Source organism: Salvelinus fontinalis, chromosome 24 (genome assembly GCF_029448725.1).
Source record: "Salvelinus fontinalis isolate EN_2023a chromosome 24, ASM2944872v1, whole genome shotgun sequence".
Classification (NCBI taxonomy): domain Eukaryota; kingdom Metazoa; phylum Chordata; class Actinopteri; order Salmoniformes; family Salmonidae; genus Salvelinus; species Salvelinus fontinalis.
The window spans coordinates 6,145,032-6,168,631 of NC_074688.1; the positions used below are offsets into that span (position 1 = coordinate 6,145,032).

General features: G+C 47.0%; 1 protein-coding gene across 4 annotated transcripts in view; it reads right to left on the reverse strand.

The window, feature by feature from the left end:
* Positions 1-709: 709 nt before the first annotated feature.
* LOC129821840 (protein phosphatase 1 regulatory subunit 37-like) overlaps positions 710-23,600 on the reverse strand; it is a 48,433-nt gene continuing 25,542 nt past the window's right edge. The window contains exons 2-13 of one of the 4 annotated variants that reach the window (XM_055879528.1): positions 22,065-22,162; positions 17,632-17,677; positions 17,442-17,542; positions 15,508-15,627; positions 13,502-13,652; positions 13,221-13,376; positions 12,645-12,775; positions 8,137-8,278; positions 7,812-7,978; positions 5,468-7,616; positions 5,238-5,336; positions 710-4,335 (exon numbers count right to left, since the gene is read on the reverse strand). In XM_055879528.1, the coding sequence (XP_055735503.1) occupies positions 5,248-5,336; positions 5,468-7,616; positions 7,812-7,978; positions 8,137-8,278; positions 12,645-12,775; positions 13,221-13,376; positions 13,502-13,652; positions 15,508-15,627; positions 17,442-17,542; positions 17,632-17,677; positions 22,065-22,162 (3,350 nt within the window). In that variant the 3' untranslated portion in view covers positions 710-4,335; positions 5,238-5,247. Of the gene's footprint in view, positions 4,336-4,739; positions 7,617-7,811; positions 7,979-8,136; positions 8,279-12,644; positions 12,776-13,220; positions 13,377-13,501; positions 13,653-15,507; positions 15,628-17,441; positions 17,543-17,631; positions 17,678-22,064; positions 22,163-23,600 lie in introns of those variants that run through there. The other 3 variants (XM_055879529.1, XM_055879526.1, XM_055879527.1) reach the window with 3 other exon arrangements.

Below are 23,600 nucleotides of genomic sequence, written 5' to 3' on the forward strand. Positions count from 1 at the left end.
AGTACTTTACGCCACTGGTTGCCAAAGGGAAAAATTTGCCAGAACGGACACACAAGACGGAATGAGTTTGGTCTGTCCACTGACACTCAAATAGTTTAATAGCTAACACTGATGACCATTAACTTTCCAAGACAACCACATTAGTTTATCAACTAGACACCAGATTGTTAACTTGTTAATGTTTATGGCACATCTTCTCTGTCCGACCTCTGGTTTCACTTAGTGTGCTGGGACAGAAAACTACAGCAGTGTCAACCACAAAAATAGTACTAAACACAGCTGAGGAACACGGTCGACACTGTGCAGGTGGTCAATTGGGTTTCTGTCTTACAAATGCTACACAATTCATCACCAACACAATAACTGTGGCATATACAGAACATATAATGAATACATTGAAATATGTATAGCGCTTTTCATTACAGAAACTCTAAATCAGGGAAAATAAATATAGATGCAATATACAATAAAAACAACAGTGGGCCAGCAATATAGGCTATGAAAATGACAGTCTGTAGTAGAAGGTTTTAAGGGCCATTTTTTAAGTTCTCATGGATGAAGTGGCTCTCGGTTCGTCAGGGAGAGCATTCCATAGGCGAGGGGCAAGGGAGCATGAAGGCTCGGTCTCCCATAGTTTGGAGACGTGTATATGAACCTAGCTCAAAAGAAGGGTCAGGCAAGGCAACAAACATGAAACCAAGAGACATGAGAAATTAGGAAACCCTTTATTTCAACCAAGATTATACACAAAATCCATAAATGCAGTAAAACTTTAACCCAAATAAACAAAAACAAGATATTGTACCTTCATAGATAGTTTAGAAGAACACATTATGAGATGTAGGTGAATCTACAAAACACCACAGGTCACAATATTGCACAATATCATTGCTTATATGATCCACCTCATAAGTCTGCATGTACTCTAAAGACAACACTAATTATTTCAGGTGAGGTGTACTGGGAGCAGAAAGCCACGGCACTACTTCTAAGTTTACTGAAATTAAAGGTGAACGGGGAAGCTGAGAAAAGCAGGCTTAGAACTGAAGGTCACTTTTAATTAGTTTTCAGTGTTGCCTTCCTTGTGGATTTAAGCCTTTTCATGGGTGGCCGTTTGGGCTGGGGAAAAGTAGAACAAAAGAAATACTTGCATAGATACAGTAGGAAAGGGAATAAACATGAAGGAAAATGAGCTATTACATGTTAATGTTAGCATGGGTGTGGAGTTAAGTTTATTCCAGAAGGTCCTGCCCTTAGTCTCTCTATCCAATCAGATCACACATGTCTACTGTACAGAAAGAGAATGGCCCTTAAATGTATTTTTACTCTCTGTAATTCAGGGAGCTTTGCAGATGCTGAGTTTCGCTTATGACGTTTATGTTTAAGGCTTTCTCTAGCCCCCCCTACTTTCCTCTCTCATGATCTTTCTTCATATAAGCACCTGGGGGGTGGGAGGGTGGGGTTGAATTAGTATTGGCTGGAATTCCTTCAGAACAGAATTATTAATAAAAAGAGAACAGAATCCCCCCCCACACACAATCCCCTCGCCCCATGAGCCTGTCTCCGAGGGGAGCGGTGAACCGCCTCACCCCTCAACGTCCCATCTTAAAGTTTGGTCACATTTTTGGAAAGTTCAGATTGAGCCATGCCATCTCCTGAAATCTGATGCAAAGACGGACCTATTGAGTCTTGACATAGTAGAGAATAAGATCCATACCAGAATAGTACTGAATGCTTGGCCAAGATGCCACTCCATACTTCAAGCATGCCATGTCATAGTAGTACGCAATTGCTGGTCCGAGTGGTCTCAATGTTTTTTTTTTAGAACCATCTCTATATCAGTACACATGTCCTATTGGCAAAACAAAAACTAGAGAAAAAAACATGATAGAAATCCATAGAATACTTTGAAATGAGATAAAAACAATGGCAAGTATCCAAAACAGATCCTGTTCTCTCAATACCTCTCTTGAAAGAGGGGTCACTAGCCTGGCCAAGCTATCGGTCAGCTCTTGTACTGGGCCTTGGACCTGGTATGCGAATCAGATTTCCACCATTGTTATTGCAGTTCCACATTGTGTCCGTGGATTCTGTGTGAAGTGGATTACTACTTTTGTCTTTTAGATCTCTGACAGGTAACATTACATTAAGCCTCTTAATTCCTTCAATACAAAGCAGTATCACCTTGCCTAATACAACTCAGACCAGGTCACATCCCATCAGAACGAAAAGACGACAGGACAACACCCATTGAGATACACAGTATTCTTATTCCATATCTCTGACGCACCAGAGATCATCATACCAACCTGATACCAACAAAGGTGATAGTCATTTTGCATAGGCAGTCTCTCACTCCATCCATCCATCCATCCCTGCCTTCCTTCCTTCCTTCTCTCTCTAGTCTGGTTCTAATGTCTCAAAGCTCCAGAATTTGTTAAAATGTGGCTTAGAACACTCTTGGAGCAGGCTTATGAAACACTACCAAAGGCCTCCTACAAAGACCTTTTTTAACTTGATTGAGTCTCTAAAACTGATGTGCTGTGACATTGTCAGTTAAAGCCATACCATTTCCTTCCTCGTATAGAAAGACATTTTAGGTCCATGTCACCTTGACCAATAAATTCCTCTTCTCTACATCTGAATAAATGGAATATGGCCATTGGCTAATTCGCTTAAAACGTACACAAAAAAAAAGAAAAAAAAAGAGATTAACATGGAAACACTAGCAGCATTTCATTTGCTTGTTGATGGGATGGTACTAACCAGCGGAATAGCAGTGCAAAATAGACTTTCAGACCTACAGTACTTTGTCCTAAATGATGGTCCGTCAAATTAAATATTTTCCGAAAATTCCAAATAATTTCCATGCAGAACATCCAATAAATCAATGCAGTTCCCAAAGAGAGTATTTTCAGTGAAACACTCTGTCACTTCATTAGTCAGTACATGCATTTATTTGAGAGAGGAACAAAAATGTTTTGCCATACATATCTGTGATTACCAGCACATTTCGAATTAATTTAACAAATAATTAAAAATTACTAAAAATTAAAGCATTACAAACAGCGGTGGCAGCACAGACATGATTACCTGGGCTGAGAAACAACCTGGTTGACCAGGGGAGACAGAACAGTGGGATTGAGACAAGGGGCTCTATTCAACCAAAACCTATATCCAGAGGATCCCGCAGCTGAGACAAACCTGTATTCTTCTTGCACTGTAAGAAAGCACCTTTTTGCCTTACCCTGGAACCTTCTAGATACCGGTTAAATAGTGCCCTTGGTACCTGGGCCATAGGTTCACAGTGTTGGGCATTCAGGCTCATATATGTCCCAAGATGGTATAAGACTGAGGGACCCCTGTGTTCACTCAAACGTTCACCCACCTGTTTATATCAATGTCCTCCTGGCCTACAAGGAAAACACCAATATCCCCAGCGCTCCCTTGTGGTCTTAGCACAGCGCTGTTTAAGATGTACAGTTTCAACACAGGAAGTCTCTCAGTCAGCGTTTTATCAGAGTGATGTGAACAATCACTCACATAGCTCCTCCTTAGGAAAACGTTCATTTTCACAACTGCACTCTTCCCCCCCCCCCTCCCTATTGCCATATCCGTTGATCCCGCCACCCAGCATACTCTCATCTACCCCATACCCCCACCCCCCCCAAAATAAAAATAAACGTAATAATTGCTCTAATTTGAATCTGAAATATACACCAAAAATGGGGAAATCTTTAGAAGCAAACCCCATGGAAAATAACTAATAAAATGAGGAAGAGAAGGGGAGAAAAATAAATCACACGAAGGCTCATACAACTATAAAATAAATACAAAATGACTGATTTCTCCAAGCAGTAAAACAAAAAGAGATGAAATTAAACCTAGTCGAGTCGAAGGCAACATTTATCCTGTGTTGAGTTGGGAAATGAGATGGCACAGTGTTGTACCAACAAAAGACAAAGAAAGATGGAGGACTGCTTTTTATTTATACTCCTATTGAGTGTCACACCACATTTAATCACTCTGGGTCGGACAAACAAAAAAAATCCACCTGGAATAGAACGTCTGATAACTGTCCAGTCGAGAAAAAGACAAGAAAAAAAAAAACGGTAGACTTTCTCCGTAATGAACGGCATCACTCCGTCAAAGGCAGACATTTTGTTATCCAACATTTACAGAGGTTCCCAGAAAGCTTTAGATTGGAGTAACTCCGCTATCTGATTCTTAAAGGAAACCCAACATCATTTGTGAACTGAGACCGTGTGCTTTTGGCAGATGACAGGTGGTTTGGGTGTTCCAGAGCGTTGCTGGAGACACTGCAGGGGACGATTCCTGAGGGGGCCAAAGCGAACGGAGAGAACAGAAAAGAAAAAACGGTCACTTTGGCAGAGATCCCTTACGAGGTGGTGGTGGTGGTGGGGGGGGGGGGGGCAGATAAAACTGTAACACACACATTCCTTGGTTATAAAAACCCTCCGTTTCCCCACTGTCATTGTCAGAGAATGACACACAAAGCCAGTGGGTCCTCTTGTCTGGGTCCCACACTGTCACACACAGCTGTGCACACTCTCTTTTGTCCAGCAGAGGGCAATAGTATGTTTTTGTGTCAGTGTGCAAACCCACGACACTATGAAGAACACACGTCGGGGTGGAGCAGTGGGTGAGCAGTGTGTGTCCTGTGTCTTTGGTTAGCGCAGTGATAAACCCCCTCCGTCCCTCTCAACCTCTTTCTCCCCCCCCCCCCCCCCCCCAGTATGAGCGTGGTTTCCTGATTGACAGAATGTAGTGACAGGCAAAAGGTTAGTGTGATTTTCTTAGTGTCCATTCTTGTTTTTTCTTTACAATACAGTGTGCGCGCGTTTCAATTGAAGTGAATTCCTTATATGCTGTGACGAAGCTCAATGATTATTGTTTTGTGTATTTCTTGTTTGACTTAGATGACAACTGGTCCTCTGTTTTCATAGAGAGGGGGTGGTGAGGAGTTCGTGGTAACAACAACCAAATTGGAGGAGCAACAAGCCGAGTCACAGAGACAGAGACGATACGAGTCCTGTGTACCTCTTTCCTACAGAACCACCGCAGAACAAACAGATAGGACCGATATTAGAGCACACATTGTATTATTTGATATAGATCGGCCAATCTATTTTTGGGGTGTGTTACCACAAATGTGTCTAGCGTGTGTGGACTGTACATTGTAAAGAGATCCAGGAGATTAGTAAGTGTAGGTGTACCATGACACAGCTATGGTGCGTCTCTTCCAGTCTCCAGGCTGGCCTCCAGCAACAGCTCCTCCAGGTCCTGACCACAGCTCAGCTCTGCTGTGACACTCACTGCAAAATACACACACTTTGTCAGACTGTGTGTGTGTCTGCGAGTGTACCATGTGTATACCGTATGCATGTGTCGGTCACACCCGTTGTCCCACTACAGACAGGGTGTTCCCTCAGAGCCTGTGACTCACCGTGCTCCATCACACAGCTGCCAGGCCCAGGCTTGGGGCCCTCAGGGTCCAGCAGGTGAAGGGCGAACTCTGGCTTCAGGCCGTTGGGAAGGGCTGAGCCCACCACTTCCTCCCCCTCGTCCGTGGAGCTCTCGTCTGGGGACTCCTCTGCCTTGGGAGGGGAGCTACGGCCCTCCACCTCCAGGGAAGTGTCTGTCTCGGCTGGAACAGGTGAGGGCTCAGCGGGAAGAGTGGTCTGTGATTGCCCCTCTGGTTGAAGCTGCTGCTTCTGTAGTTCCTCTAGAACAGGATGTTGTTGTTGCTGCTGTTCCACCTGCACAGGAAGTGCCTGTTTTGCTAGTTGCTGCTGTTCCTCCGACAGATACAGTTCCTGTTCCGCTTCTGCTACACTCTCCGTGGCTCCCTGCTCCGACGGACTCTCTGGCGCCACCTGTCGCTGTGCCCATGGAAGTGTCTCTACCGGTTCCTGTTGCGGGGCCAGAAGCTCAGAGTCTGGCTGCACTGTTTCAGGCTGTGACTGGAGCGGTGCTGTTAGAAGCAGACTCCCCAGGGGCTTCGTGTTAGTCTGTGTAGCTAGCTGAGGTGCTAACGGTTGCGGCGCTAACGGTTGCTGAACTGTGTCACGAGCATGTTCCGGACTCTGGTCCTGCTGTGGAAGCCGTTCTGACTGCATCTCATCTTCCTCCTCTGTGTTGGTTTGAGACTCCGCCTGTTCACAAAGTGTCTCTTCTACTGGGTCCTGACTCTCCTCCTTTTCCACAACCACCACCTCCTCTCCTTCCAGCGCAGCTTCAGTGGACTGCTGCTCAACAGCAGACTGTTCTAGCTGGGGCTCTGTAGCTGTCTCTACCATCTGCTCCGTCTGTTGGGGTGATGCTAGTGTTGCTGCTGCTACTTCTGTAGGAAGGGAGGGTGAGTGTGATGGCTGGGCTGCTGTTAATGGGCTCTGCTCCGCCAGTACAGGTTGTGAACGGTCTAGAACGCCCTCCACTTCCTCCTCTTTGGGCTGGGTTAGGAGGTTGGATGGTAGTTCTAGCGTCTCCGACAGGTCATTAGGAGTCTCTACTACGGTCTCCTCTGAAGGGGGTAGCTCTGGCGCAACAGGACTCTGCTCCGTCTGTTTAGGATCGACCGTCTGTGGTTCGTCTGAACTCTGGACCAGCTCCTGTGTCAGTGGTGTCGGCGTGGTCTGGGGCTGTGTCTGTTCTGGCAGGCTCTGTGTCACCTCCTCCTGTGTCAGTGGTGTGGGCGTGGCCTGGGGCTGTGTCTGTTCTGGCAGGCTGTGTGTCACCTCCTCCTGTGTCAGTGGTGTGGGCGTGGCCTGGGGCTGTGTCTGTTCTGGCAGGCTGTGTGTCACCTCCTCCTGTGTCAGTGGTGTGGGCGTGGCCTGGGGTTGTGTTCTCACCTCCTCCTGTGGGGGTTGTGAAGGAGGATGTGGTTGCTGTGTGGTTTCCTTCACTAGTGACACCACCGGCTCTTTGGAGACCTGGGGCTTGGTCAGGCCAATCTCCCCCAGGACCTGCTGCTGGTCAGAGAAGCTCTCAACTCTGGTCACCATGAAGATCTTGTGGCCCCTCCCAGGGCTCGACACAGAGATACAGCGGCCCGGCGAGGGGGGCGTACCGGGGGCCCCCGTGGACTCTGTGACGGTGATCCCTGAAATGACAGACCCCGTAGCTGGTGAGGCAGAGGGGGCGGGGGGCGTCTGTGAGGCACTGAGGGGGTGCTGAGTTGTCGCCGCCCGGACTGAAGGACCAGTGTGTTTGGGGGCTGGGGAGACGGAGGGAGCTTTAGAGAGAACCACCTCTTCCTCCTCTTCGTCGTCCGTGTCCGAGTCGGACTCCGAAAGCAAAGGCAACACCACTCCCTCAGAGCTCGCTGCCAATTGGCTTTCAGTCAGGCGCTCAGTGTCTTTCACTCCTTCCTCTCCTCCCTCACACTCACTGTCTTTCCCATCGTTATCAACATGCTCGCCGGAATCAGCTCCGTCCTCCTCTATGGTTCTGTCCTCGGTGGCGATCTCGGCCATGGAGGCCGAATGCATCTGCTGCTCGGTCTCCTCCTTCTCCTTGGCTAGGATGAAGTTCCGCTTGCAGCCGTTCTGGATCTCAGCCAGCAGGGAACGCTGCGTATCGATGAAGCTCTTCACCTGGGAGGCAGAAGGAAAACACAGAGGCATGAGAACTAGGTGAGATCGGGGCTTTCTACATTGATGTTCCCTGTCTACTTTAACCCTACTCCCCCCAACCCTACAAATTCATCTGGACAATGTATTACAAAGGACAACCGGCATACAGTCCCCACTCCTCTCTGTAATTCTCCCCATCTCCCCCCTCTCTCTCACAGTCTCTTTCTTGGGCTCTCGGTCCAGGTCGAGGCGTAGGAGGGAGGTGTTGACTTTGAGGGCCAGGGAGAGGGCCATGAGGCCCCCCGTCTTGATCTCGTTCTCCCTCAGGTCCAGACGCAGCAGCCGGGGGCTCTCGGCGACGAACTCAGCCACCGCCACGGCACCTGACATACAGTACAGGGGGAGCGGAGATACAGGGCTCAGCTCAATGCCGTTTCACACACTAACAGCTCCATTTACATAGTCAATGAGGGTTTTATTTTAAACCAAAAGTATTTTAATAGTTGTAAATAGCTAAATAAGAACACACACACACACACACCCTCGCAAGACAGCTTGGTGGACGCCAGGCCCAGCCGGAGCACCGAGCGGTTGGCGATCAGACCGTCCTTCAGCTTGTGGACCCCCTCGTTCCCCACAGAGTTATGGCCCAGATTTAGGGTCTCCAAACTCTGGGTACAGGGCTAGAGAGGGAGAGAGAGAGGAACAGGTTTTGCACATAGCATGGGATAGGGGGCAGGAAATATACTGTGACGTATGATGCAAAGTACAACACACTACAAACAGATGGCTGTATCCATCACTTTGAAAATGGATATGTATATACAGTGCATTCGGAAAGTATTCAAAACCCTTCCCTTTTCCACATCTTGTTACGTTACAGCAAATTTTCTAAAATGTATTAAACAAAAACAAATCTCAATCTACACACAATACCCCATAATGATAAAGCAAATTTTTTGCAAATGTATAAAATAAAAAAAACTGAAATACCTTAACATAAGTATTCAGACCCTTTGATATGAGACTCGAAATTGAGCTCAGGTGCATCTGGTTTCCATTGACCACCCTTGAGATGTTTCTACAACTTGGAGTCCACCTGTGGTAAATTCAATTGATTGTACATGATTTGGAAAGGCACAAACCTGTCTATATGAAGGTCCCTCAGTTGACAGTGCATGTCAGAGCAAAAACCAAGTCATGAGGTTGAAGGAATTGTCCGTACAGCTCCGAGACAGGATTGTGTTGAGGCACAGATCTGGGGAAGGGTACCACAAAAAAAATTCTGCAGCATTGAAGGTCCCCAAGAACACAGTGGCCTCCATCTTTCTTAAATGGAAGAAGTTTGGAACCACCAAGACCCTTCCTAGAGCTGGCCGCAAAGCCAAACTGAGCAATCGCGGGAGAACGGCCTTGGTCAGAGAGGTGACCAAGAACCCAATGGTCACTCTGACATGGCTCCAGAGTTCCTCTGTGGAGATGGTTGTCCTTCTGGAAGATTCACCCATCTCTGCAGCACTCCACCAATCAGGCCTTTATGGTAGAGAGGCCAGACGGAAGCCACTCCTCAGTAAAAGGCACATGACAGCCCGCTTGGAGTTTGCCAAAAGGCACCTAATGGACTCTCAGACCATGAGAAACAAGATTCTCTGGTCTGATGAAATCAAGAGCAAACTCTTTTGCCTGAATGCCAAGCGTCACGTCTGGAGGAAACCTGGCAACATCCCCACGGTGAAGCATGGTGGTGGCAGCATCATGCTGTGGGAATGTTTTTCAGCGGCAGGGACTGGGAGACTAGTTAGGATCAAGGGAAAGATGAACGGAGCAAAGTACTGAGAGATCCTTGATGAAAACCTGCTCCAAACCGCTCAGGACATCAGACTGGGGCGAAGGTTCACCTTCAAACAGGACAACGACCCTAAGCACACAGCCAAGACAACACAGGAGTGGCTTCGGGACAAGTCTCTGAATGTCCTTGAGTGGCCCAGCCAGAGCCCGAACTTAACCCGATCAAACAACTCTGGAGACACCTGAAAATAGCTGTGCAGCAACGCTCCCCATCCAACCTCACAGAGCTTGAGAGTATCTGCAGAGAAGAATGGGAGAAACTCCCCAAATACAGGTGTGCCAAGCTTGTAGGGTCATGCCCAAGACTCGATGCTGTATTCGCTTCGAAAGGTGCTTTAACAAAGTACTGAGTAAAGGGTCTGAATACTTACGTAAATGTAATATTTCAGTTTAATATTTTCCATGAATAAGCAAATATTTCTAAAAATCTGTTTTTGCTTTGTCATTATGGGGTATTGTGTATAGATTGATGAGGGGGAAAAACTATTTAATTTCAGAATAAGGCTGTAATGTAACAAAATGTGGAAAAAGTTGAGGGTTCTGAATACTTTCCGAAGGCACTATATGTATGCATGCATGTATGTATACACAGTACCAGTCAAAAGTTTGGACACCTACTCATTCAAGGGTTTTCTTTATTTTTACTATGTTCTACACTGTAGACATCAACACTATGAAATAACACATACGGAATCATGGAATAACCCAAAAAGTGCTAAACAAATAAAAAATATATTTTCTATTCTTCAAAGTAGCCATCCTTTGCCTTGACAGCTTTGCACACTCTTGGCATTCTCTCAACCAGCTTCACGTGCATTTATTTTCCAACATTCTTGAAGGAGTTCCCACATATGCTGAGCACTTGTTGGCTGCTTTTCCTTCACTCTGCAGTCCAACTCATCCCAAACCATCTCAATTGGGTTGAGGTCAGGTGATTGTGGAGGCCAGGTCATCTGAAGCAGCACTCCATCACTCTCCATCTTGGTCAAATAGCCCTTACACAGCCTGGAGGTGTGTTGAGTCATTGTCCTGTTGAAAAACAAATGATAGTCCCACTAAGCCCAAACCAGATGGGATGGCGTATCGCTGCAGAATGCTGTAAATAAATCACAGACAGTGTCACCAGCAAAGCACCCCCACACCATCACACCTTCTCCTCTATGCTTCACGGTTGGAACGTTCAACTACTCTCTGCGTCTCACAAAGACATGGCGGTTGGAACCAAAATTCTAAAATTTGGATTCATCAGACCAAAAGAACAGATTTCCACCAGTCTAATGTCCATTGCTCATGTTTCTTGGCCAAAGCAAGTCTCTTCTTCTTATTAGTGTCCTTTAGTAGTGGTTTATTTGCAGCAATTCAACCATGAAGGCCTGATTCACAGTGTCCTCTGAACAGTTGATGTTGAGATGTGTCTGTTACTTGAACTCTGTGATACATTTATATGGGCTGCAATTTCTGAGGCTGGTAACTCTAATGAACTTATCCGCTGCAGTAGAAGTAACTCTGGGTCTTCCTTTCCTGTGGCGGTCCTCATGAGAGCGCTTGGTTTTGCGACTGCACTTGAAGTTCTTGACATTTTCCGGATTGACTGACCTTCATGTCTTAAAATAATGATGGACTGTCATTTCTCTTTGCTTATTTGAGCTTTTCTTGACATAATGTGGACTTGGTCTTTTACCAAATAGGGCTATCTTCTGCATACCACCTCTACCTTGTCACAATAGAACTTATTGGCTCAAACACATTAAGGAGGAAAGAAATTCCACTAATTCACACCTGTTAATTGAAATGCATTCCAGGTGACTACCTCATGAAGCTGGTTGAGAGAATGGCAAGTGTGTGCAAAGCTGTCAACAAGGCAACGGGTGGTTACATAAAATATATTTAGATTTTTTTTTAACACTTTTGGTTACTACATGATTCCATGTGTTATTTCATAGTTTTGATGTCTTCACTATTATTCTACAATGGTGAAAATAGTCCAAATAAAGAAAAACCCTGGAATGAGTAGGTGTCCAAACTTTTGACTGATACTATATATACATATAGTAAAAACAAATGTATTGTACGTGGTGCCTACATGTACACGTCTCTCCCATTATGAGAGTGCAGCGGAGGCAGTCATGGGATCTCGTGCATGAGCGTTAGATGAATGTCCAGAGCGTGTGTTCTGCACCACTAGATCCAGCCCGTGATGGGAACGCTAGCCGACAGGCCTCTCTGAGGACCCGGAATCTCGTGTCTATGTGCCAACATTCTCAGAAGGCCTCAGTATTCCAAACACCCCTCAACGTCGCGACAAAGGGACATCTAAAAAGGGACATCATTCTAGGTTCCTCAGTTCTTAAAGAGTGACAGCTGCGATTTCATTTCTGTATTTTGATATAGCGAGGAAGTATCAGTCGTACCAAACCTGTCCACCTGGGGGTCTGACTAGGCTTCTTTCCAGTTGGGTGATATACAGTACATTCAGAATATCCTCCACCCAGCCCTAAAAACACTTTCCCTCAGGCCTGCTGACTAAGTCCTCCACGCGGTCAAAACAGTATCATTCTCTATGTCAAGGATAAACGGACTGTTGGGAGCACCACCACTATGTGCATGAGCCACCCTCCCACTGACCGACAGGCCTGGATATAGACATCACCACCATGCTTAACTAAAAAAGGCCCAGTGCAGCCGTTTCCATCTCGGAATGTTGACTGCACTGGGCCTTTAAAGCTAGGCCCAGTTCTCCTGGCAACCGGATCGGTGATAATGACCTGTACCCAGCTTCTCTGTCCTGATAGGACGAGCCGAGACAGGCTGGGAAGGGGGAGATAGCAGTGGGAGGGAAAGGGAAAGCTGCTGACATCACTGGAAGTAAAACTAGCCATACGGGTGGGATTCTTCAGAGCGACTTCAATTAACTGTAGATCTTGCAGTGTTATGAACTTCATGTACAGAATGGGGTCCAATGTAACTGCCAACGAATGTCTATGGTTCCACAGGGAACCCATAGGGATTCATTGTCTGTTTTATACATCGTTTCTGTGGGAGAGATGTGAGGCAGGCTCCAGACACAAAAACACAAGACTGCTTAAATCAGCAGAGTCCAGGGAGCACACGCAAACCCCAGTTTCCTCAACCCCATGGCTGCATGACATGTGTGCGCGTGTGTGAATGCGTGTACATCAATGCTGAGCCGAAGCACCTCACTTTGCGGCGTGTGTTTACCAGTGCAGCTGCGAGGAAGCCCATGCCGTTGTGCGTTAGCTGGTTGTTCCAGAGCACCAGAGTGACCAGGCCTTTCCGCTGTTCCTTCAGGCCTTCACAGACATAGGCCAGACCTGCACATCACACAGAGGGGGGGATAGAGAGAAAGAGGTTAGGGGAAATGGTTGAGCGTGGGTTTAGTTTGTGATTCAAATGACATTTGTGGTTAGAGAATGCGGTTCTTCCGTTCTTTAAAACACGTCCAGATTATTTGTTACAAGGAAACAAGAGTCGGAGTGGAACTATTTTAGTATTTTGGACTGCAAGATGAAAAACTCAACGCTGGGTTATGAGGTTGTCATGATGTGATAGATAAGGTGAGAGAAACACACACACACAGACAGAGAGACAGAGAGACAGAGAGAGAAAGAGAAATAGTGAGAAAGAAAGGTTCAGACAGGGAGAGAGAGAGAGAGAACTGGGAGAGAAACAGAGTGAAGAGGCTGGTGTGAAGAGGCTGGTGTGAAGATGCTGGTGTGAAGATGCTGGTGAGATGATAGCAGCGAGCTGTATCCCTACCAGAGTCCAGTATGTGGTTGTTGCGGAGGTCCAGTATCTGGATGTTGCAGTTGAACTTGAGCAAGTTGCCCAGCTGTGCCGAGTCCTGCAGGCCGTTCAGCTTGTTATCAGCCAAGTACAGCTCCCGTAGGTTCATGTTCATCTTCAGAGCCGTGGCTGGAGAGAGGGAGGGATGAGAGAGGGAAGGAGAGACAAATGAGAGAAGGATGAGGAAATGGAGGCAAAAACTTCTTGGTTAACACAGTGATGATTCCCTGCCCCCCGTCTTCCCGCCCTGTTACCCAGCAGCATTAGTGGTCGTCCAGAGAGCCCAGCGTTCTCTAGGTGCAGCACAGCAAGACTGCCGCTGATGCGGAGCGCCCGTGCCACAAACGGGGCAGAGTGATCCAGCAGGGGTGTGTTGCGGGCGTCCAGGTACTGCAGAGAGCTCGTCTGGGGGCAAAAAACACATGCAGTAATGTTTAAATAAAATTTCTAGTCAAATTTATTTTATAAATCCCTTTTCACATCTGCAGTTGTCAAAGTGCTTTACAGATACCCAGTCTAAAACCACTTTATTTGTATGATTTGAGAGTACAAAGGAAGGAGCCTCATTCTCTAGATCTCATACCCACGTCGTCATGAGTCACTGACACATTCTTCTTACAATCAAAGGGTAGAAAAAACATGGTCTCCTCTGTGTAGGCATGCTAACCCATAACAGCAGACAGTTTTGTTTGTGCCTTCGGGAGGCCTGCGATCTGCAGCCCACGTACTGTCAGCTGTGGCTAATATGGACGGCAGGTAGTCTAGCGGTTAGCGCATTGGGCCAGTAAACGAAAGGTTGCTAGTTCGAATCCCCGAGATGACATGGTGGAAAAAATGACGATGTGCCCTTAAGACACTTCATCCTAATTTCTCCAGGGGCGCTGGCCGTGACCCCATTCTCCAAGGGTGTCTCAGAGAGTTGGGATATGCAAAAAATAAATCACATTTCAAATTTGCACATAATACACACTTGTGAAATAGGACAATTATAAGTGCCCACCAAATGATTATATCTGAACATCCATGTGCGCACAAACAGACTTGACAAGAGGATGTCTTTGGAAAATATATTGGATAATCCTCCCAGCATCCCTGGGAATGGGAGCACACACACACACACACACACACACACACACACCCCCCCCCCCCCCACCGGGTTTAACTGTGACCTGACCTCTCTTCCATAATCCAGGAACTTCCTGTAATCTGTAATCGGAGCTCTCATAGTGATGACTCACGTCACAGCGCCAGTTAAGAGCATTACACCTTGCTGTCACTGGAAAGAGACAATATTCTCTAACAAATACGTGCTACGTCCAGCCAGCGATGATGCATAGCCATATCCAGACACACCTGTACACACAACCAGGCATGTATAGTACCTCTGCAAACGCAAAGGACGTCAAGCTGCTTGCTTCGAGAGTACTGCTTCCCTGTGATTTGGCTCAAAGAGGCCTCGGAAGTCAGGACCTCTGCCTTGCAAACACATGACCTCTCTCCTGAATTGTCTCTACCCGTCACGCTATTGAAAAAGGCCTTTTAACTGCGCAAGGGGCTGAGGACAGTTTCACATATCCCCACCTGCTACACAAACACACAAGCCAAAAAGCACACTTGTGTACGTACACTAAACCTCCTGCATGCCTGAGTGCCCGATTGCAGCCCCAGGGGGTGCTTCAGTGGAGACCGCAGGCATGTCTCATCCTGATACATACCCAGGGGAGATGTCTTTCTAAACCAACAAGGGTTTAGTGTTAATGAAACGGGGGATAGGCTACGTTGCAAATCCAGTTGGTCTAAATGCACTAAACATGTCGCTGGATTCTACGCATTGTCATTTTAAAAACGCCTATCACTTGCCTTTTATGATGGCTAAATACCGCACCATTTAAACACCTGCCCCTTAATCCCCAAAAGTCTAAATATTGGACTGTAAATAGTGCCTTCCTGTACTATACTTATGCCATAAAATGTATTCTATTCTACTGAGCCATTTACTTTATGTTCCTATTTTATTGTATTTTATTTCTTCTTATTGTTGTTTGCATTGTCTAGAAGGAACCTGCAAGTAAGCATTTCATTGGACGATGTATACCACGTGTATCCTGTACATACGACTAATAAAACTTGAAACATTTAGAAAACCCTATCAATTAGTGGTGATAACATCACATCCACTGTTTCGCCATTGATTCATTGCTCGACCCCCCTCCCCCCCCCGACCCCAGTGACCCTCTGCCCAGAGGTCAAGACCTCTCACCTTCCTCATCATGTGTGCTGCGGCCTGCCAGCCGCGGGTGCCGATGTGCTTGTTGAAGGAAATGTTGAGGTGTGTGGCCGACTCATAGTACTCAATCATGTCAAAGAGAGCGGACGCACCCTGGGAGGAAGAGAGGAGAGACAGAGGAGGATCAAATGTTAGGCAACACTTTACACTGGCCTTACATCCCAACTACTAAGATAAGATCACGAAAGAGAAATATTCCATACAAGTGTTGCCAAACGTTCTAAATGGGAGGAAGGACTGAGTGTTGTGCACAAGCTCTGTTACTATGGAAACGACCAACCGCCTCAAGGGTGGGGGGGTGAGACCTGCTGGAACATACCACTGGTTGGTTGGTTGGTGAGTGAGCGTGAGAGACGGACCAAAGGAAAATAGAGAAATAGGCCTATATGGTAGAAGCTGATACTACTGCTCAGACATCAACACTCCAAAAGGTCCGGGATTTTTACCCAGGAAACCTACACCCAGAAAACTCATGAGCAGGCGAGTATTGTGAGTAGAAGGGAATCTACACACACAGGCATAGGCCCCATTTGCCTGAAACAGCAGAAATAGTCAAGTCATGAGTCCGGTGGGTAAAGTATCTGGCTGGCTGCAGAATCTCCATGTCGACCTCAGTCTAGGAAGCACCACATGACTGGGGCCAGGACAGCACAATCTGCACAGGGAACCTTTCCTCAACCCTCCAGAAATCATTAGAAACTGTGGAATCATTCATGCAAATAATACCGTGCCTTTGGAATTAATTCACGCAAATCAAACAAAACATTGTCTTCGATTAAATAAGTAGACAAAACGGTCGAGATAGAATCTGAGGTAACAACATCTTATCTGACCAGAACCATGACCATCCAAAAGTAAAGAAACTGAACAAATAAGTCCTGACGGATGTCCCTGGCTGGCTGGTGTAGCTACAGTAAGTCTCATTAACAGAGAGCCTGATGAAGTGAGGCAGCTGGAAAAGGGTAACACAACCCACTACAGAGAGACTGGGCTGATCCATGGCTGTCTCATCCACTGCCTCTCTCATTCACCCACTCCTTCGCTCCCTTTCTCTCTGTCGCCCAGGTAGGGCCATCCACATCCAGCCCGGCAAACCCACTGTCCCCATCTAAACTCCCTATAATGACCCCCCTGCCTTGGGGGGGGGGGGGACGACGACGAATCCGTGAGAGAGCCACTAAAAAGAAGGTCTTTAATGAGCGAGTGTGAGGGAGCTCTGCAAGTCAGTTCAGTGACATTTTCAGGGCAGTCAGTGAGTGTGGGGGGATGCGCCTGCATTCATACCACGATGTATTTGTTTAGTACTGTCGGTGTATCTATGCATGCATGAACATGCTTATGTGGATAGCAAATGGGTGCATGCACTGTCCTCTCTGCGTGCATGAATTTGCACTCACGTATAGGTCTACAGTATAGTCTGTGCAAGCATGGACAAAAAGTGTGTGCATTTACAGCACTTGACTGAGTAGCACATGGAGCCAAGCCTACAAAATGTGTGTTTGAGGAAATAAGACGTGGTCAGACTAGGCAGCGTCGGCAGCGTTGTGTCCCTCTGGCCTACAGCAGAGCTCTGGTTCTGACCGCCTTGTCTGTCTGCGTCTGACCGCCTGTCTGTCCGCGTCTCAACCCAACCCCATCTAATGGTGTTTACATTCACAGAGCTCTTAGAGTAATCGCGCGACCCTGGGAGACACTGCACATCCTGTCAGAGGAGAGAGGGACAGGAAAACAGACAGGGGGAACGAGAGGACAGGGAAATAAGAGGGAAATAATGAGAGCAAGGGAAAGGAGTGGAAGAGGAAAGAAGGCAAAATTAAAAAAAATGTAAAAAAGTAAGATAGGAGGGGAGGGTAAAACCGGGAAGGGAGAAGAGGGGGAAGGAGAGTAAGTGGTGTGGATAAACGTACATCTTCATCCAGGTTGGTCTGCTCCAGGTCCACCACTTTAAACTGGACCCGCTTGAACACCTCCTCCAGGGACTCACACGCCTTATAGTCCAGCTTCTCACCTGGAGGGACACAAGCGGTCACGCCTTGAAGACAGACCTGTGTGCACGTGTCTGTTGTACGCGGTGCATGTGTTTCAGTATAGGCTTACCTTTAAGGTCCAGGCATTCATTTCGATGAGTTAGGTCTTTCAGCTCCTAAGAAAACACAGGGAAACAGAACAACCCTCAGTAAGACACACAAAGCCAATCCCTCAGAGAGACAACGCAGTAGGGCAATGTCACCATAGAGACAGACTTTGACTTTCATCACATAAAAAGGGGACCAATATGAACCCATGTAAATGGAGAAAAAAAACTCCTGTGTACACAGGATACAAAGAACAGGTCGGCAGGACACGATTGCTCAATGGGATTAAAGTGTGTGTGTGTGTGTGTGTGTGTGTGTGTGTGTGTGTGCGCGCACGCTCTTGCGTCAGAAGAATACAACATCAAGCCAAGACCTGCCTGAACAGACAGGAAAACGGCAGACAAAGCATTTCTTCTCTTATCTGGACCAGTGTGACAGTATGCTTGTATGCCAATAATAATATCCAGCATTTTATCTGTTGAACGTCCCAGATCCCTATATAGGTAAAGGTTGATTCTTCCCGTTCAAACTCAGTGTGTCTGTGTGTTGTTACACACACACCTGGCTGACGCACGGCAGCCATTTTGTGCCAATAAGATGCGCGAGATCAAAAGGACAAGGAAAATAGTGTCATCTGAAATGTAGCAGGTCCATGAAACCGGAGCTGGACACATTGCGATTACAGCGTGTTATAGAGGCCCGTGGCGGGAATTGCCCTCAGTCACATCTCTACACGACCCACAAGTCTGTTTACGTGACGCATGTGTCCTCACTCCACAGCAACCAATTCTATTCTGCACAGTTAGTGTCATAACGCCGATGCATCCCAGCCCACCTCCAACCCTGTCGCCCTCCCTACCACCCCCCCCAGCAAATCCCATTGCGCTGCACTACACGGCACGGTGAACATGAACTCAATAACCTCACCTCCCCCACCACCGGCTGCTTGTCAGATAGTCACCGCTGATAACAGTAGCTAAACAGACCTATGTCCTCATATCAAAAGCAAAGTACACCGGAGTGTATTTTCAGGGTATGTGATCTACACAACCAAGAGCAAAATTAGGGCCATCCGTTCATAGGTTACGGTCAATACTTAAAAATTGCAGATGAGAAATACAGCCAAGTCTGTCCAAGATCAGCAGCGATAGATAGCTAAGAATGGATCACGGCCCTGAAGCTCTGCTAGGATCTGAATATAGCCCAGCCAGACAGCCATTCGTGTGAGAAACTACAGACCGCAGAAAAACAATGACCTTTCCATTTGCTCCCTGTTTGTTTTGGAAAACAGACTAAAGCAAATAGTCCCCTGGCCCTATAGCCTTCAGGTGGTTTTGACTGTCTGCAGGCGATACTGACAGACACTTCAGCCCAGACAAACACACCCTTCTTGAGAAAATTAAAAAGTCATTGTACTTTAAACTACAGCTTGTTTAGTTACTTGCCATGAAGAATACACAGCCATTAGCACAATATACTATGTTGCCAGAAGCCTACAGCAGATGCATGTGAATGTGACGGTGTGAGAGGAAAGACAGACCTAGTCAGGTGTGTGAGAGTGCGTGTGAGCAGCACACAGTGAAGACGCGTAAGACCCACTGAGGCACTGCATAGTGTGTGTGTGTGTGTGTCACCCATTCAGGTACAGATACATTCATCTGAGTGAACAACTTTCTGGGGCTGATGGTGTGTGACCCTCCGTGGCGTTCTGGGATTGGCAGGTCCTCCACTCTTCTACCTGGGGTGATTGTGTGTGTCTCAGAGAGGCGAGCGAGGAACTATGGAAAAGGAACCCGATACGGCACTGCACAGGCCTCCACAATAGGACATAATAGGACTGTTTGGCCGCAGGTATGTCTGTCCCTGAATAATGAGTGTAGTTCTATAGACCTTAACGAGTATGCCAAAGTGAACATCTGTATCCTTATGAGTGTGCGTATTCTTGAGCGTGTGTGGACATGTGCGTACACATCTATAGTTGTGCGTGTGTGACAGAGGGGGAGATTGAATGTCCTTGTGCCGAGGCGGAGCAGCGGAGACAGAAATGTGACACAGGCGTGCCAAGCGTCTAAGCCCCGGGGCTCTGGTTGGGGCTACTGAGGCTCAGGTATTCCACACACAGACGCTGAATAGGCTAGAGCCCCTTAAACACACACACACTTAATGTAGGTAACCTGTAGGCCCCTGGCTGAACACCACGTGCACAGTACACACAAAATAAAAAGTGTATTTAAAGGGAAGGGGGGGGGAAACTAAACACCTCTTTCTTGGCAGCCATTTTTTTTTTGACGGGTATGTTTATACAGCCGTTTCTTTCAAGGATGACTAAGCAGAAAAACCGGGCCGTGGATCAGAGCAGACCAGCAGCCAACACACTGACGACGGTGTATTCACTGGCTGTTAACCCCACAGTGGAAAGTTACCCGGCCTTTATTTAAGGCCCGAGCAGAAGGCCAACTTAGCGCAGTGATGAGTCTTTCCACAAGTGTGCGCGATGTCACCCTCTCTCTCACCAATGACTAAACACCGCCTGAGTGCGGTGACGGGAGATTCCCTGAGCCTCCGTCACAAGAGAGAGAGGAGGCGGATTGAGCAAGGTTTTTCTTGCGAGGAATGCGCGAGGTAGAGAGGTGCAGGAGGGGTAGACAGGCGACAGTACAAGGGGTTGAGAGAGAAGGAAAGGGAGGCAATTCTTCCACCAAGAACATGTGTGTTTGCACAGTATGTGTGTGTGTGTGTGTGTGTGCGTGTGTGTGGGCAGTGCGAACCGCAAACATCCAACAGTGATAAGGGCTTGTAAGTAAGCATTTCACGGTAAGGTCTACACCTGCTGTACTCGGCGCATGTGACAAATAGGACAACATTTGATCACGTGTAGCTGCACTCCCCATCCTGCCGCCAGCCCTTCTGTCACTCACCCTCTGACTCGTCCCTATGAGCTCATCCTCACACAACTGCGGATTTAAACCGCCATCCCACACACACACACACCCTGACGCCCATTGTCTTCCTAAGACGAGACACACAACAGAGAAGGACAACCTGCTCAGGAGACTTCAGGAAGCTACTGTGGGTATTAAAAAAAAAACATGCCCATAGTTCTGTACGCAAGCAACAGGGTGTCTATTGACCATCAACAGGGTGTCTATTGACCATCAACAGAATGTTTACAGTAGGCTGCTTTAGCTTAAGAGTGTGTGTGTGTTTGTACTGTGCAAGGGTGTGTGTTTGAGAATGTCTGTGTGCATGTGTGAGTGTATGCGCGAGTGTGTTAAGGGAAGGTGGATGGGCGGAAAGAGTTCTGTATAATTAAATTGAACCTTTATTTAACCAAGCACTTCCCGCAAACACTCAAAACTTTCCAATGACACGGCACAGCAGACAGAGACATTCTGGAGTGTGCGGTCGCTGGGCAGGAAACCGTGGCAACTTACACTAGGAGTCACACACACCCTCTCTTATGCTACTTATGGCTGTGCCTCGGCCTGGCTCTTCATTTCCATCTGCCATTCCATTCCATCTGTGATTGCATTTTTGTCCATTTTGTCTCTCGTTCTTCACAAGCAAATATCATGGTATCAATACGGCATTGGTCGACCTCTCACGCGAACGGAAAGGAAGAAAGACTATTGGACAGTAGAACGACAGTGATAAGCCCAGTACAAACAGCCATGGCCCGTGTCATAATCTGTTATACATTCATGAGCCCTCCAGACGCTTAAGGTGAAATAGGCCTTTCACGGGTTTCTCCATTCATTCCTGTTGCCAAGACAAAGTGTCTGCATAACAGGCTTTCAACTGAATGAAAAACAAACAATGCCTACTCTTGCATTAACACGTTAATGTGTGGACACACACACGGCACCGGTATTTCAAAAAAGAAAACAGAGTCGAGGCATTCCCTATCAGACCCCAGGAGCTACTTATTATTAGGGATTAGAGCACAAGGCCGGCAAACGGAAAACAACAAACATCAACAAACCAGACAGACACAGCACATCAATCCCCCTGCTGCTGTCAGCAAAGCCCAGCTAGCTCCATGACAATTCCCACGGTGGGTGTGAGTGAGCTGCCCCAGCAGGGTGGTTTGAGGTCAGGTGGTGTTTGATTGGGTGCCAGGGTGAGAGAGGGTTCCACTGGTACCCGATTTTGATGAGGTGGTGATGGTGTTGGGGATTTAAAAGTCCAGATATAGGCTTAATCCAGCTCCACGACAAGACTAAAAGCTAATAAAGCCTGAATTAAGTCTAGTGTTTCAGTGCTGTTATTAGGCTACTGAAATAGTGGCATGGAGAATGAGTGAGTGTGTGTGTGTGTGTGTTACTGTGGATCCACAAACTATTAAAAGCCTACTTTGTTTGGGCTAACCTGTGTCAGTTTCTTCTTTGGATATGAGGTCTATATCTCTGTGTGTGTGTGTGTGTGTGTGTGTAAGTGTATTTCATTCAAGTTTACCTGCATCTGTTTAAGCACTTTGGGGATGGGTTTACAGTTGAGTTTCACGCAGGCCTGTCTGTAGGCAGAGAGAATCTCATCCACCGTCACATTCTGGGCTGAAAAACAAGAGAGTTATTCCAACAATGGTGACAACATGATTACACACACGTCGATACTCTAAAGGTGGCCTGTTGACGACATCAGTTTGCGTCACAGACATTATAGCACAGTACGATTGACAACATGGTGACATAACATTATCACATTTACCTGGCTACGTTCTCACCTCTATATAAAAAAAAAAAACACATGCAACTGGCGAGTAAAAATCTGTCAAAAACGTTCAGCGATATCACACATTAAAAAACATCTCCCTTGGTGGCTGAGTGAGTCATACACAAGGAGAGCATGAGGTATTTTGAGGCACAGTAAGTATATGGGATTTGCAATCTGCTTAGCTAATGGACAGGAAACGAAGCCAACCAGATTCCCTCGCTATAAATGGCTGATGTGAGTGTTCAGACTGCATCTGGCTCATCAGTGGAGCGAGGGGCACACCGTGGAGACCCTCCGATGTGCCTCTGTACTGCAGCTTTCTAAAGAGTCCAGCCCGCACGTGTGTGTGAGAGACCCTCTCGCTCTCTCAGGGCTAACTGGTCAGATGACTGTGGTCCAGATTCCGCCCAGTTGTTTCAGCTCATATAGACTAATGAGAGAAACGCAGACAAAAGGGACAGGTGTGGGTGTGTGTCTCAAGTGTATGCATATGCTGTGAGTCTGTGTGCGCACACAAGTCATAAAGGTCCTCCCGCTCTCCTTCCCCACCCTTCAGCTGAATCTCGCACTGTCATTCTATCCCCGCTCCCGAGTGACAGGCCAGTCATCCTCTTAGCCTAGGTGCCAGTCTGTTTCTGCTCTCCTGCCAACTCATAAAGGAATTGTTATGTTCACCTTGCCAATGACGATGGATCGCGCAAAAGCACAAACAGATCTGGGACCAGGCTACGGATTGTTGAAGACGGTGAACGTTGAAGAAATTAAAATGCACAGAGACTCCGAACAGTATGGTTCAAACATAGACATTCAGGGCGCTGCCGTGGTGTTTTTGTCGCGTGGGATCTTCACCCATCAGAGCCCTTTGAAACGCATCCACAAGACACAGATAACGCTTTGTCCTTAGTGGCTTTGAGGAAACCTGAGGCTTTTATCAGTCATTCTAACAGCAATGAGTCGCCAGGGGACATCCCACAGTTAGGCTTACTGTGTCTACAAGCGTGTGTATGTTTAAGAGACCGAGGAGCATGGATGGGTGCAAACATGTTAGTCGGCGTGTGTGTCCATATTCTCCAAATCACAGCCCAAATAACTCATGACCAGGGAGCACCACCAGACGTCGACGCTGTGTGTTACAGAGATAGAAACAAAGACACTGGGGAAAGTGTAACACACACACACAGTTGAAGTCGGAAGTTTACATACACTTTAGCCAATTACATTTAAAATATATTTCAACTCAGTTTTTCACAACTCCTGACATTTAATACTTGTACAAAA